This window comes from Gopherus flavomarginatus, chromosome 2 (genome assembly GCF_025201925.1).
Source record: "Gopherus flavomarginatus isolate rGopFla2 chromosome 2, rGopFla2.mat.asm, whole genome shotgun sequence".
In the NCBI taxonomy this organism is placed as follows: Eukaryota; Metazoa; Chordata; order Testudines; family Testudinidae; genus Gopherus; species Gopherus flavomarginatus.
Genome location: NC_066618.1, coordinates 1,893,529 through 1,908,943, shown reverse-complemented (window position 1 = coordinate 1,908,943; position 15,415 = coordinate 1,893,529). Strand labels below are relative to the sequence as shown.

General features: G+C 63.3%; 1 protein-coding gene and 1 non-coding gene across 2 annotated transcripts in view; one reads left to right on the top strand and one right to left on the bottom strand.

Moving 5' to 3' along the window:
* Nucleotides 1-11,249, top strand: part of LOC127045947 (SCO-spondin-like) — a 162,019-nt gene extending 150,770 nt beyond the window's left edge. Inside the window, exons 111-115 of the mRNA XM_050942846.1 lie at nt 827-922; nt 1,538-1,598; nt 3,850-3,980; nt 8,331-8,481; nt 11,076-11,249. Coding sequence (XP_050798803.1) covers nt 827-922; nt 1,538-1,598; nt 3,850-3,980; nt 8,331-8,481; nt 11,076-11,098 — 462 coding nt within the window. The 3' untranslated portion in view covers nt 11,099-11,249. The remainder of the gene's footprint in view (nt 1-826; nt 923-1,537; nt 1,599-3,849; nt 3,981-8,330; nt 8,482-11,075) is intronic.
* A 3,624-nt stretch (nt 11,250-14,873) lies between these two features.
* LOC127046105 (U2 spliceosomal RNA) lies at nt 14,874-15,064 on the bottom strand. Its single transcript, XR_007772961.1, has one exon. It is a non-coding gene; the product is annotated as a U2 spliceosomal RNA (small nuclear RNA).
* Between the last annotated feature and the right edge of the window lie 351 nt (nt 15,065-15,415).

The window sequence follows — 15,415 nt, the reverse complement described above, 5'->3', positions numbered from 1 at the left end:
GGGCAGCCGGAGCCCAGGGTCTGCCCCATGCGGTCCCACTGGGGGGTGGGGGGGCAGCCGGAGCCCGGGGTCTGCCCCATGCGATCCCACTGGGAGTGGGGGGCAGCCGGAGCCCAGGGTCTGCCCCATGCAGTCCCACTGGGAGTAGGGGGGCAGCCAGAGCCCGGTGTCTGCCCCGTGCAGTCCCACTGGGGGGCGGGGGGCAGCCGGAGCCCAGGGTCTGCCCCGTGCGGTCCCACGGGGGGGGTGAGGGGGCAGCCGGAGCCCGGTGTCTGCCCCGTGCAGTCCCACGTCTGCCCCGTGCAGTCCCACTGGGGGGCGGGGGGCAGCCGGAGCCCAGGGTCTGCCCCGTGCGGTCCCACTGGGCGGGGGGGGGGACACAGCCGGAGCCCAGGGTCTGCCTCATGCAGTCCCGCTGAGGGGGGGTGGGGAGCAACGGGAGCCCAAGGTCTGCCCCGTGCAGTCCCGCTGATGGGAGGGTGGGCAGCCGGAGCCGGGGGTCTGCCTCACACAGTCCCGCTGGGTGGGGGGAGGGGGGCAGCCGGAGCCCGGGCTCTTTCCTGCACGGTGCCACTGGGGTGGGGGCAGCCAGAGCCCAGGGTCTGCCCCACACGGTCCCACTGGGGAGGTGGAAAGGCGGAGCCCGGGGTCTGCCTCACACGGTCCCACTGGGGCGAGGCAGCCAGAGCCCAGGGTCTGTCCCACGCAGTCCCGCTGGATTAGGGGAGCCGGAGCCCCATGCAGCCCCACTGAGTCAGGGCAGCAGAGCCCGGGGTCTGTCCTGCACGGCCCTGCTGGTTCCAACGTTTCTTCTCTCTCCCCGCAGCCCGGAGCCGAGTGGCAGGAGGCCTGTGAGAGCTGCCGCTGCCTGAACGGGAGGGCCGTGTGCACGGCCGGCTGCCCCCCTCTCTTCTGCCTCGAGGTACGGCCCGGCTCGGCTCGGCTCGGCTCGGCCTGGCTCAGCTCAACTTGGCCTGGCTCAGCTCACCCCGGCTTGGCCTGGCTCGGCTCAGCCCAAGTTCCTGCTGCTGCTGCAGAGCCACCTAGGACTGGCCGCACGTCTGGTCCCGTCCCCCAGGCAGAGCTGTGATGCCCCTCGGGGCGCCCATGGGCAGCCTGCCCCCCATAGCCTCACGCTCCCCCTTTCAGCCGGACCAGCCTGTGCACCCCCTGCCTGAGACTGGGCACAGGGACAAGCCCTGGTCCTCCCCCGCCCCCCACCTCTCCCAGCAGCCCCTGGGGCACAGCAGAAGGAGCTGGCGTGGGGGGCTCAGGGGGCCCAGCTCTGGGAGATCCCTCCCAAGCTGGACTCAGCTCAGCGCAGAGCGACTCTGAGCCCAGGCCGCATGGCCCCGGGCCGGCTCCTAGCCTGGGGACACTGCAGGCCGGAACAGGGACACAGCCGGAGCCACCCCCGGCCATGCAGACGGGTGACGGGCTGTGGGCCGGGCCCTGGCCTGGCCGTGGGGTGAGCTGTCCTGCGCCAGCGAGCACCAGGCCTGGCCCTGCCTGTCACTCACACTCGCTCTCTCCCCAGGGGGAAGTGAAGGTGCAGGAGCCCAGCAGCTGCTGCCCCGTGTGCCGGAGAGAATCGTTCGGTACGGAGTCACCCGCGGCAGGGAGCTGCCGGGGCCCTCTTCGCACGGGGAGTATCTGGGATGGCCCTGGGGGCGCTGTGTGCAGGGGGGGGCGCTACGGGGCACTCTCCCCTCTGTCGGTGCTGACCCCAGTGCCCCTGCCTGGCCCTAGGGGCACTGTGTGTTGTGAGGGGACACTAGGGGGCGCTCTCCTCTCTGTCGGTGTTGACCCCGGTGCCCCTGCCTGGCCCTAGGGGCACTGTGTGTTGCGAGGGGACACTAGGGGGCGCTCTCCCCTCTGTCGGTGCTGACCCCAGTGCCCCTGCCTGGCCCTAGGGGCACTGTGTGTTGTGAGGGGACACTAGGGGGCGCTCTCCTCTCTGTCGGTGTTGACCCCGGTGCCCCTGCCTGGCCCTTGGGGCACTGTGTGCTGGAGGGGGGGCACTAGGGGGCGCTCTCCCCTCTGTCGGTGCTGACCCTGGTGCCCCTGCCTGGCCCTAGGGGTGCTGTGTTGCGGGGGGGCACTAGGGGGCGCTCTCCCCTCTGTCAGTGCTGACCTCGGTGCCCCTGCTTGGCCCTAGGGGCACTGTGTTGCGGGGGGACACTAGGGGGCGCTCTTCCCTCTGTCGGTGCTGACCCTATTGCCCCTGCCTGGCCCTTGGGGCACTGTGTGCTGGAGGGGGGGCACTAGGGGGTGCTCTCCCCTCTGTCGGTGCTGACCCCAGTGCCCCTGCCTGGCCCTAGGGGCACTGTGTGTTGTGAGGGGGCACTAGGGGGTGCTCTCCCCTCTGTCGGTGCTGACCCTGGTGCCCCTGCCTGGCCCTAGGGGTGCTGTGTTGCGGGGGGAGGGCACTAGGGGGCACTCTCCCCTCTGTCGGTGCTGACCCCAGTGCCCCTGCCTGGCCCTAGGGGTGCTGTGTTGTGAGGGGGCACTAGGGGGCGCTCTCCCCTCTGTCGGTGCTGACCCCAGTGCCCCTGCCTGGCCCTAGGGGTGCTGTGTTGTGAGGAGGCACTAGGGGGCGCTCTCCCCTCTGTCAGTGCTGACCCCGGTGCCCCTGCCTGGCCCTCGGGGCGCTGTGTGCTGGGGGGGGGCACTAGGGGGCGCTCTCCCCTCTGTCGGTGCTGACCCTGGTGCCCCTGCCTGGCCCTAGGGGCACTGTGTGTTGTGAGGGGACACTAGGGGGCGCTCTCCTCTCTGTCGGTGTTGACCCCGGTGCCCCTGCCTGGCCCTAGGGGCGCTGTGTGTTGCGAGGGGACACTAGGGGGCGCTCTCCCCTCTGTCTGTGCTGACCCTGGTGCCCCTGCCTGGCCCTAGGGGTACTGTGTTGCGGGGGGGCACTAGGGGGCGCTCTCCCCTCTGTCAGTGCTGACCCCGGTGCCCCTGCCTGGCCCTAGGGGCACTGTGTGTTGCGGGGGGACACTAGGGGGCGCTCTTCCCTCTGTCGGTGCTGACCCTGGTGCCCCTGCCTGGCCCTTGGGGCACTGTGTGCTGGAGGGGGGGCACTAGGGGGCGCTCTCTCCTCTGTCGGTGCTGACCCCAGTGCCCCTGCCTGGCCCTAGGGGCACTGTGTGCTGGAGGGGGGGCACTAGGGGGCGCTCTCTCCTCTGTCGGTGCTGACCCCAGTGCCCCTGCCTGGCCCTTGGGGCACTGTGTGCTGGAGGGGGGGCACTAGGGGGCGCTCTCCCCTCTGTCGGTGCTGACCCTGGTGCCCCTGCCTGGCCCTAGGGGTGCTGTGTTGCGGGGGGAGGGCACTAGGGGGCACTCTCCCCTCTGTCGGTGCTGACCCCAGTGCCCCTGCCTGGCCCTAGGGGTGCTGTGTTGTGAGGAGGCACTAGGGGGCGCTCTCCCCTCTGTCAGTGCTGACCCCGGTGCCCCTGCCTGGCCCTCGGGGCGCTGTGTGCTGGAGGGGGGGGCACTAGGGGGCGCTCTCCCTTCTGTCGGTGCTGACCTCAGTGCCCTCGCATGGCCCTAGGGGGCGCTGTGCTGCCGGAGATGCCATTCTCAGGGGAGACATTGTAGCCCTGACGCTCACCCTGATTCTTCAGGCCCCAGGTGCCGTCCCGTTAGCCCTGGCATCCTGGCCCAGTCGGCCTCCACATCCCCTCAGAACTGTGCTGGGGCTACTGCCCTGAGCTGCTTGTTGCGCTGGGCTGTTAGCCAGCTGCTGGGGGCCACCCCAGAGGAGGCTGCACACTGGTGCTGGGAGGGATCCTTTGGCCTGGGAGGGCTCGCAAGATGGGGGCTGGTGTGACTCCCCTCACTCCTTTGCAGAGGAGCCGTCGGCCGCGTGCCAACGCTACACCGAGGTGCGGAACATCACCAAGGGGCGCTGCGCCCTGCCCGGCGTGGAGGTGAGCTACTGCAGCGGGCGCTGTGCCTCCCGCACCAACGTCATCTCCGAGGTGAGTGAGAGCCTGGTGCCTGCCCGGCGACAGGCATGAGGGGCCCAGGCAGGGATTGTGGGAGCCGTGCTGCCCCCGGCCTGAGCATTTTGCCAGCGTCCCAGGCCTGGCCGAGTTGGGCCGCCACGTGCCAAGCTGAGCCACAGGTTCCTGACTCTAGAGACCGCACCGGGCTGTGTGAGCTGGCCTCACACGCAGAGCGGTGGAGGGGGGCCGGGAGCTCCTTTCAGACAGAGAGGTGATGCTGCCACCGGCCTCTGAATCCCTTTGCCCCAAGGCCTGTGCACCGGCACCTCTCTCCATTACGAAGGGGGATTGGAAATGGGGATTGGCCAAGACGGCGCAGCCCCAAGGGCCCTTTTCAATGCCGAAAATGGCAGATCGTGGCCTGCTGGCCCCGGGGCTGGTTTCCCTTTCTCAGCCCACGTGGGCAGTGGTTTAGTGCTGGGAACCCCAGAGCCCTACAAACTCCACAATGTGCGTGGCTGGCAGTCACCTGTTCTGACAGCCTCCCGTTCCTTCCTGGCGCTTTGCGGGCCTCTGTCTAGAAGGGCTCCCGTTCCGGCACTGGGACACCGTCAGCCGTGCTCCAGCGCTCACGAGATACGCCACATCAGATTGCAACCCACGAGCCCGTTTCCCACTCCACCGAAACCAAACATCCACTGCTGGGCCCGCCCCACAGGAGCTTTCACAGCAGAAGTTCCCTGCAGCCCTGGGGTCTCTAAGCAGGGCTCCCTCAGACTCCTTTTCCTAGCTGGAAAGCCAGCACGGCATGGAGCTGTTAGCTGGAGACAGGATAGTGTGGTACCTGCCAACCAACTGCCGGCAGGTCATTTGTTTGACCTGGACTGCGTCTCTCCAGGCATTCTCGCACCGCCCCTGCTCAGGCAGAATGAAATCCCCCGGCTATGAGCTCGCCCGCCCAGGCGGCTAGCCAGACTGCTCACAGGCCAGTGCTGCAGCTTCCAGACCACTCCCCAGCCACTGGCTCCAGCGCTAGCTCCAGCAGGTTCCCCAGCGTTATCGGCGTATCTGGTCTAATAGCTGTTACGGCAGAGCCGGCATCCTCTGCTCCCATGTGTTTCACAGCACCCATCCCACACACAGCAGCTGGCCTCCCATCCTTGTGTGTCAGCCCCACTCTGACTAAACTGGGGGTGATCCTCATACCGCCAAGCTTTGCCCTCTCAGCCTGGCCCCCCTACATTCCTAAATCCACCAGGGTAAATCCGGCTGAGCACTGGTAAATAGATCCATCGCCAAGATCCTGTACGGCCTGCTTGGTATCTGGGTGAGCCGAGAACACACCTGATTCTCTCCAGCTCAGCTGGAGTCTCTTCTCACCCTCAGCTTCTAGGCCTGAGCTGGGCCCTGGCTGACTCTGAACTACATGGCCAGGGCTTGTCCCAGGTCTGGTACCAGTCTCTGCTTGGGGGTAGGTTCTGCAGCACCATCACAGCTGGGCCAGCCAAGCAGGCTGCTCGTAACCCTCCTGTCCGTTCACCTCTGCAGCCGTTCACTGGGGCCGAGACGCTGGCCTGAGCCCAGGGACTCCTGGGGCTGGGGTGTGACTGAGCTGGGATGAGCCAGGCTCTCTAGGAGCCTCCCGGGGCTGGGGTGTCACCGAGCTGGGATGAGCCGAGCTCTCTGGGAGCCTCCCGGGGCTGGGGTGTCAGTGAGCTGGGATGTCACCGAGCTGGGATGAGCCAGGCTCTCTGAGAGCCTCCCAGGGCAGGGGTGTCACCAAGCTGGGATGAGCCGAGCTCTCTGAGAGCCTCCCGGGGCTGGGGTGTCAGTGAGCTGGGATGAGCCGAGCTCTCTGGGAGCCTCCCAGGCCTGGGATGTCACCGAGCTGGGATGAGCCGAGCTCTCTGGGAGCCTCCCAGGGCTGGGGTGTCATCGAGCTGGGATGAGCCGAGCTCTCTGAGAGCCTCCCGGGGCTGGGGTGTCACCGAGCTGGGATGAGCTGGGCTCTCTGAGAGCTTCCCAGGGCTGGGGTGTCAGTGAGCTGGGATGAGCTGGGCTCTCTGGGAGCCTCCCAGGCCTCGGGTGTCACCGAGCTGGGATGAGCCGAGCTCTCTCTCCCGCCCCCCGGTGGGTTACCAGGAGCTCAGAAAAGGGCTAGAAATGTCCCAGGTTCCCCAGGTTCTCTGGCTGGCCCAGTTCCGTGCCCAGGCGGCTGGATCCACCGTGGCCTTGTGACTCCTGGAATTCCCTCTTAGCTCCTGGCGTCCCGGCTGCAGCTTGTCCTGCTGGCAGTTCCCGGGACCAAAGCTTTCCTGGCCTCCCCTGTTGCCAGGGAATCCTCTGGGCCCTGGCAGCGCGGTGCTGAAGCAGCTGGGCTCCCAGCTGTGCCCTGGCACCGTGTATCTGTCACCCTATGTGATGATGCGATTCTGGCGGGACCCAACTGAGGTGCCAATTCAGGAGAAATCGCTTGAAACAAGGCAGTTATAGCCCAAGGCTGGGGCTTTTCCACCTCTAAGGCACCAAACCAGCCAGCCAGAGGACTTTGGTCTCACCCCACTGGCTAACCACAACTCACAAGCAATTCCCTGAGACACTCCAGCTTTCCAGTATCACCACCCGTGTCACTCGTCCTGGGGATGACTGGTTATGAAAACCAACACCCCAATACAAGAAAAAGGTTCTCTCGATCCCAAAGAATCAAGCCCCAGACCCAGGTCAATATACACATCAGATCTTACCCACAAATCACGCTGTTGCCAATCCTTTAGAATCTAAAATCTAAAGGTCTATTCATAAAGGGAAAAAGATAGAGATGAGAGCTAGAATTGGTTAAATGGAATCAATTACATACAGTGATGGCAAAGATCTTAGTTCAGGCTTGTAGCAGTGATGGAGTAAACTGCAGGTTCAAATCAAGTCTCTGGAGAACATCCCCCGCTGGGATGGGTCATCAGTCCTTTGTGCAGAGCTTCTGTTTGTAGCAAAGTCCCTCCAGAGGTAAGAAGCAGGACTGAAGACAAAATGGAGATGAGGCATCAGCCTTATATAGGCTTTTCCAGGTGTAAGAACACTCCTTTGTTCTTACTGTGGAAAATTACAGCAACATGGAGTCTGGAGTCACATAGGCAAGTCCCTGCACACCCTGCTGAGTCACAAGGCGTATCTGCCTCCTCTCAATGGGTCAAATGTGTAGCTGATGGTCCTTAATGGGCCATCAAGCAGGCTAAGCAGAGCTAACACCAACTTGTCTGGGATCTTTCCCAGTAACACAGCACAAGTTTGAAATACACAGTATAGAGCCAATACTTATAACTTCAACTACATAATGCTACAGACATACAGACAGCATAATCATAACCAGCAACCCAGAACCTGGTCTTAGACACCTTACGTGACCCCCTTTATATAAGATTTGGTGCCACTACAGGATCTTGGTCACAGATTATATCAATAATGTCACTCCCTACCAGAGACTGTATCTCCACCCACAGTTCTGCTCCATGGGAAAGCTCCAGCTGCTGCTTTCCTTCCCTCTGGAAAGGCTCCAGTTCTCCCTTTAGAGTCTGTAAGTGCTGGGAGAGCCCCGGGTCAACAGGAAAACCAGCCCACGCTGTCTCCTCCGTCCCACAGCTAACCCCAGGGTGAGCCCTCCAGCCCCAGCGGGGAGCCAGTGCTCAGGGCCAGGCCGGGCCGTGTGCATTAGGAGAAATGTGTGATACGAATGGAACCGGTTTATTTACAGCACATGTACAAAGGCCTTTTTCCTTGAACGCAGTAGGAACAAACAACAGGCAGGATCCTGGCTGCAAAGTCCCCAAACCCGCCTCTCTAGTGAGCTCTGTGCCCAAAAGCTCTGTCTCTGCTCCCGCTGCAGGCCGCCTGCACCACTGCTCCTCCCGCTGTCTGCTGGCTTCCTCTCTCCCTCACACCCAGCGCTCCTCAGACGTTCCCCTTCCCTTGTGTTTGCAGGCAGGGAGCTCAATTCAGCCCACGTGGTTTAACTTCTCATCAAGCTTTGCCATAAGGTCTGTTGCCCTGTGTGGTGGCTTCTCTTATTTCCACCTATCACCCATAAGAGAGGGTTAATTGCTCCTTCCGTTAAGGAAGAAGCGGGCTTAGCCCACCCATTGGCTTTAGCCAGGTGGATCAAAGCCCTGCATGGTGGTAGCCAGCACAACAGGATCTAACACGCAGCTGGATCTCCATGACCCTGCCAGCAGTTCATGTCCCTCGATCCCAACCCACAGCCCCCCCATTAGCCCGGTCCGGGACCCTTTCCCTGTCTGTCCCCCGCTGGCCCAGGCCTGCCAGGACCGCAGAGCTTGACCCCACGCTGTGGCCTGTGCCCTGCCGCCCAGCTGCGCCCTTCTCCCGCAGGAGCCGTACCTGCAGACACTGTGTGACTGCTGCAGCTACCACCTGGACCCCGTGAGCCCCGTGCGCATCCTGAGCCTGCCGTGTGAGGATGGGGAGGTGGAGCCGGTGGTGCTGCCCGTCATCCACAGCTGTGACTGCAGCCCCTGCCAGGGTGAGTGGAGCGAGCGGACGCAGGCCCCGCTCAGGACGTGCTGCTCTGGGGGCCCCGCGCCTGGCCCAGCTGGGCACGGGGCACTCACTGCACTCAGCTGAACTGGGCAGGGGGCTGCACCTGGGAGTGGGTGAGCAGCTGACCTGGCCCTGGGATGTGGGCTGGAGCGGGCGCCAGGGGCCGGGCCTTGGAGCACATGGGGCAGGGCAGAGTGGGGTGGGGGAGGCTCCGAGAGCACAAATGGAGGCGTCAGCACAGCTTGGCCTAGGGCAGGGACTGGACTCGGGCCAGCTGGGCATGGGGCGGGGACTGGGCTAGCAGCAATGCTGGTCTGGTAGCATGGGAGCAGCAAGGCTCCAGCAGCCTGGCTCCTGTTCCTAGTCTCACGCTGCCTCCTGGACCAGTGGTCCCAGAACCCAATGCCAGGGGGGGTGACCCTGTGTGTCCCTGCATCACCCTACTGCATGGCAGGGCCATAGGTATCGCCTGTACAGCAGTACCCCAGCAGTGCCCCTGTCCCTGCATCACCCCACTGCATGGCACAGCCATGGGTATTGCCTGCACTGCACCCCAGCAGTGCCCCTGTCCCTGCATCACTCCACTGCACAGCACTGCTGTGGGTATCACACACACTGTACCCCAGCAGTGCCCCTGGGTCCCAGCATCACCCCACTGCATGGCATGGCCATTGGTATCACACGCACTGTACCCTAGCAGTGCCCCTGTCCCTGCATCACCACACTGCACGGCACTGCTGTGGGTATCGCACGCACTGTACCCCAGCAGTGCTCCTGGGTCCCAGTGTCATCCCACTGCACGGCATGGCTGTGGGTATTGCACACACTGTACCTCAGTGGTGCCCCTATCCCAGCATCACCCCACTGCACAGCATGGCCATGGGTATCACACACACTGCACCCCAGCAGTGCTCCTGTCCCAGTGTCACCCCACTGCACGGCATGGCTGTGGGTATTGCACACACTGTACCTCAGTGGTGCCCCTATCCCAGCATCACCCCACTGCACGGCATGGCCATGGGTATCACACACACTGCACCCCAGCAGTGCTCCTGTCCCAGTGTCACCCCACTGCATGGCATGGCTGTGGGTATCGCACGCACTGTACCCCAGCAGTGCCCCTGGATCCCAGCATCACCCCACTGCATGGCACGGCCATGGGTATCACACGCACTGTACCCAGCAGTGCCCCTGACCCAGCATCACCCCACGGCACGGCCATGGGTATCACACACACATTGTACCCCAGCAGTGCCCCTGTCCCTGCATCACCACACTGCACGGCACTGCTGTGGGTATCGCACGCACTGTACCCCAGCAGTGCCCCTGGGTCCCAGTGTCATCCCACTGCACGGCATAGCTGTGGGTATCGCACACACTGTACCTCAGCGGTGCCCCATCCCAGCATCACCCCACTGCACAGCACGGCCATGGGTATCACACACACTGCACCCCAGCAGTGCTCCTATCCCAGTGTCACTCCACTGCATGGCATGGCTGTGGGTATCGCACGCACTGTACCCCAGCAGTGCCCCTGGCCCAGCGTCACCCCACTGCACAGCATGACCGGGGGTATTGCACACACTGTACCTCAGTGGTGCCCCTATCCCAGCATCACCCCACTGCACAGCATGGCCATGGGTATCACACACACTGCACCCCAGCAGTGCCCCTATCCCAGCATGGGTATCACACACACTGTACCTCAGCGGTGCCCCTATCCCAGCATCACCCCACTGCACAGCATGGCCATGGGTATCACACACACTGCACCCCAGCAGTGCCCCTATCCCAGCATGGGTATCACACACACTGTACCTCAGCGGTGCCCCTATCCCAGCATCACCCCACTGCACAGCACGGCCATTGGTATCACACACACACTACCCTAGTAGTGCCCCTGGGTCCCAGCTTCACCCCACTGCACGGCACAGCCATGGGTATCACACGCACTGTACCCCAGCAGTACCCCTGTCCCAGTATCACTCCACTGCACAGCACAGCCGTGGGTATCACACGCACTGCACCATAGCAGTGCCCCTGTCCCAGGGTCACCCCATTGCACGGCATGGCTGTGGGTATCGCATGCAGTGTACCCCAGCAGTGCCCCTTGGTCCCAGTGTCATCCCATTGCACGGCACAGCCATGGGTATCACACTCACTGTACCCAGCAGTGCCCCTGTCCCAGTGTCATCCCACTGCACAGCACAGCCGTGGGTATCACACACCCACTGTACCCCAGCAGTGCCCCTGTCCCAGCGTCACCCCACTGCACAGCACAGCTGTGGGTATCACACCCACTGTACCCCAGCAGTGCTCCTGTCCCAGTGTAACCCCACTGCACGGCCCAGCTGTGGTATCGCACACACTGTGCCCCTGGGTCCCAGCATCACCTCTCTGCACGGCACAGCCGTGGGTATTGCACACACAGCGACACCCTGTCTGCCTCTCCGTGCCTGGCGCAGGAGCATCTGACTACACCACGTGTGGGGCATTACCAGCCTTCGCCCTGTCCTGGGCAGCGACTCGCTCTCTCTGAACAGCCCCTTCCCTAACTGGGTTTTCTCTCTTCGCCAGGTGGGGACTTTCCCGAGCGCTGATGGCCCATGGCCCGGGCGGGACGGGGTCTGTGCCGGCGGCCGAGGCGTGGCGAAGACTGTGAGATGGCAGCATGCGTCCCAGCTGCAGGTCCCCCAGTGCCCCCCACGCTGCCCGCCGGGCTTGTCCTGCTGTAGCTCAGTAATAAAGTGAACAGAGCTGGGTCCGAAGGCGACTCCTCCAGCTGTTGCGGGGGGGGGGGGGTTACTGCTCCCCCCCACCTAAAGGGGGATGCTGGGCATGGTCCGGAGCGCTGAGTCCCATCCATAGCACGGCCCACGATGCAGCCCCACGCTCGTATGGGGCCTGCCACAGCCCACAATCCTTGGCAGGTGCTGGGCATGGTCCAAAGCACTGAGTCTCACCCATAGCACGGCCCATGACACGGCCCCACGCTCGTGTGGGACCTGCCACAGCCCACAATCCTCGGCAGGCGCTGGGCGCGGTCCAGAGCGCTGAGTCTCACCCATAGCACGGCTCACGACACAGCCCCACGCTCGTGTGGGGCCTGCCACGGCCCACAATCCTCAGCAGACGCTGGGCGCGGTCCAGAGCGCTGAGTCTCACCCGTAGCACGGCCCACGACACGGCCCCACACTCGTGTGTGGCCTGCCACAGCCCACAATCCTCGGCAGGCGCTGGGCGCGGTCCAGAGCGCTGAGTCTCACCCGTAGCACGGCCCACGACACGACCCCACGCTCGTGTGGGGCCTGCCACAGCCCACAATCCTCAGCAGGCGCTGGGCGCGGTCCAGAGCGCTGAGTCTCACCCGTAGCACGGCCCACGACACGACCCCACGCTCGTGTGGGCTGAGCTCAGCCTGGGTTCATTCTCGTTTTGCCAGCGGTGGGGCTGACGCCCCCAGCTCTGTGGGGCGGCTAATGGGGTTAGAGGAACTTTCCTCCCTGGCGCCTCAGCCCTGCTGCCAGGGCTGGCTCAGCCCGTGGGGAGAACCAGCCCTTGCTGGGGCAATGCGCACAGGAACGGGGCCGTAACCCCAGGCCACAAGCGCTGGCCATGATCTGCTGCCAGAGCCAGTATTACCCCGCGAGGCTGATTTCCCTGTCATGGAGCCACAGCAGCTCGTCTGGGGCCACCCTGTAACCTGTGGGAGTGGGCTGGGCCCCGGGACCTCAGCCCACAGGGCAGGCCTGAGGACTCCATGATGTCAAGACTCGGCCTTAGCAATCCCTGTCTGTCTCCACGGCCCCCCGCGATCCCCGTCCCTCTCCATGGCCCCCTGCAATCCCCGTCTCTCTCCACAGCCCCTCGCGAGCCCCGTCTGTCTCTCTCCATGGCCCCCCGCGATCCCTATCTCCGCAGCCCCTTGCGATCCCTGTCTCTCTGTGGCCCCCTGCGATCCCCGTCTCTCTCCGCAGCCCCCCGGTGATCCTGTCTCTCTGGCCCCAGCGATTCCCATCTCTCTCCGCAGCCCCTCACGATCCCTGTCTCCCTGTGGCCCCCCGCGATCCCCGTCTCTCTCCGCAGCCCCCCGGTGATCCTGTCTCTCTCTCTGGCCCCAGCGATTCCCATCTCTCTCCGCAGCCCCTCGCGATCCCTGTCTCTCTCTCTCTCTCTCTGTGGCCCCAGCGATTCCCGTCTCTCTCCGCAGTCCCCCATGATCCCTGTCTCTCCATGAGGCCCTGCAGTGAGTCCAGCCCAGCCCGAGGCCTGCGGGAGGCCATGCTGGGCCCTGCCGGGCACAGCGCTCCAGTCAGTCACTATCTGCACTGACCCCGGCAGCCTTTGCAAATCCATGTTGGGTTTGTTAGGCGCCGGCCTGGCCTGCGGACGTCATTACTGCTGCACTGGGATGGGAGGGCTCAGACCTGGTCGTCCTGGCCCAGCCAGCGCAGCCAGTGAGCCCCCTGGTCTGGAACGTCGGCTCTGGCTCCGTGGGGCCCAGCAGAGAGCGACCGAGTCTCCAAACGCCACCGCTCCTGCCAGGCTGGGCTGGCATGTGCCACCTGCTGCAGCAGCCGGTGGTGCCATGGCAATGGGTCAGCCGTGGGGGCCCCTTCTGGCTCCTCCACTGCTATGGGTTAGTTCAGCCCCTCCTCGAACACCCCATCCACGCCACTGCCACTAGGTACCACGCACAGCTCATGTCTCCGCGCTGCCCAACAGCAGCATGGTGCCCGACTGCACCCACTCGGCAGCAGCGTGAAGCACAGAGGGAAACTGAGGCACACATCATCATGAAGCTATTGCAGAAAATTCCCCCTTTGCCACGGCCCCTCCCCATGGCAGTGACTGGGGCAGCTGGGTGTTGCCACTGCATGTGGGTTCCTGGCCAGCGGGGCTGGAGTTGTTTGCAGCAGCCCAGGCCAATAACCCAACTGGACCGGTCCATGTGCTGCAGCGCCGCCCTCCAAACAGCGCCCGCTGGAGCTGCCCTTGCGAAGCAGGGAGAGGCCTCCCCGCTCCTCCCCACGCGGATCCCTGAGTCGCAGCATCTGCTGCCAGCGGGGAAGGACTGTGACCCCAGGCACTCTCGAACCCAGAGCGCCTGCAGGGCGGCCGCAGCCTCCAAGCGCACCAGCGGCGAGCGTCAGTCAGCGCGGGAAGAGCTGCTCGCTGAACACCAGGGAATCTGCACGGGCATGGGCCGTGGGCCTGCCCCGAATGTAGGGGGCGCATCAGCCAGAAGGGGGTCTCCTCCAGTCCACCAGCGACTGCATGAGGCACCAGGTCCTTCCAGTGCAGCAGCAGCAAGAAACGCTTCCCCCAGCTCTGTCCAAAAGCACTAGAGCCCACACGGGAACCCTCTTCCTGGCCTGGGCGTGGGGCGAGTGTGGCCAGCCTGGCATCCCCACCCACCAGACACCAGATGGGCCAGGTGAGGCCAGGGTCCCTCATGAACCAGGTCTGCACTGCCCCCCCCCCAGAGCACCCAGTTCGTTTTAGGCCACAGAACGGGGCAAGACCAAAGCCGGCAGAACTGTCCCAAACATACAGTCAATGGCATCAGATCCACTCCTTGCCATGCAGGGCCTTGGGCAGTGGTGCACCCCAGTCCCTCTGAGGTCATCCGCTGGTTCCTTCTGGCCTTAAAGGCCATGAGTCTGACTCAAAGGGCCACAGCCTTCCTCCCCTTCCACTCCTGTGAACTACCCCTCGTCTGGCAAAACATTTAGAGACTGTTTCCTAAGTTAAACGGTGTCTCTTCTGTGGGGAGACGAGGGCAGGACGGATCCAGCCATGCAATCAGTTCGGGCAGGTATATTAAGGAGAGCAGTTTAAGACCCTGCACAGAACAGACTAAGAAGCAGCTCTTTAACTGGTCCACAGATAGTGATGACGTTGAGCTGCGAGAGCAGCCTTTCGACTTGGAGGCCGAAGAAGATGTTACTAATAACTAACCAAAGACTCAAATGACTCCAACCCAAACACTTAGTACAGATCAAATGGTAACACAGACAACACCTCATTTCTTCGCTGCTCTTCAACCAGGATATTCTCCCTACAGGGAGGCCCACCGTTCTTGGGGGTTCGGTACTGCAACAACAGGCCACGTGTGCAGTGGATGAAGCCAGGGCCGCCCACAGGATTCAGGGGGCCTGGAGTTTTTGGCGGTGAGGGTCCTTCCGCTCCAGGTCGTAGGGGCACTTCGACAGCGGGTCCCGGAGCGAGTGAAGGACCCGCCGCCAAACTGCCGCCGAAGACCTGGAGCAGAAGCAGCTCCGGGTCTTCGGCAGTGGGTCCTTCACTCAATCCAGGTGTGTTTGGTGAAGGACCTGCTGCCAAAGACCCGCTGAAAACTCTCATGGGGGCCCCTGTGAGGCCGGGGCCTGGGGCAAATTGCCCCACTTGCCCCCTCCCCCCTGGGCGGCCCTGGATGGAGCAAGCTGCTATTCCATCTCCCTAGTCCAAAGATCAGTTTAATAGATAGTCCTCAGATAACGGAAGTATCAGTTATTAAAGCGAGAAGAACAGATTTAAAATTGTTATTCTAAAATACAGGTTAATAAAAACATTTCTAGTCCTCTGCATAGAATGCTTAAATTATCCCAAAATAGCAAGTTTGATTTAAAAAGTCATAAAAGGCACATCATGCACAACATGATACTTGGTGAAATCTCAGTGTACAACACACAACCAATTGGGGATTGTGCCCTGCTTCTTAACCGTCTGCCCTGAGGTTGGCACTCAGTCACGAGCTCCTCTGACGGCTCGAGCCCGCTCGTGGGTCAGTAACCGGTTGGCAGATGGGATCGAAAGGGCAGGAATAACTAGTCAGTTTTTACACTGTCCACGGGCCACCAAGCCACCAGCCTGGTTTGCGGGGGAGAAGGGGGACTGTCATGGAGTGTGGGGGA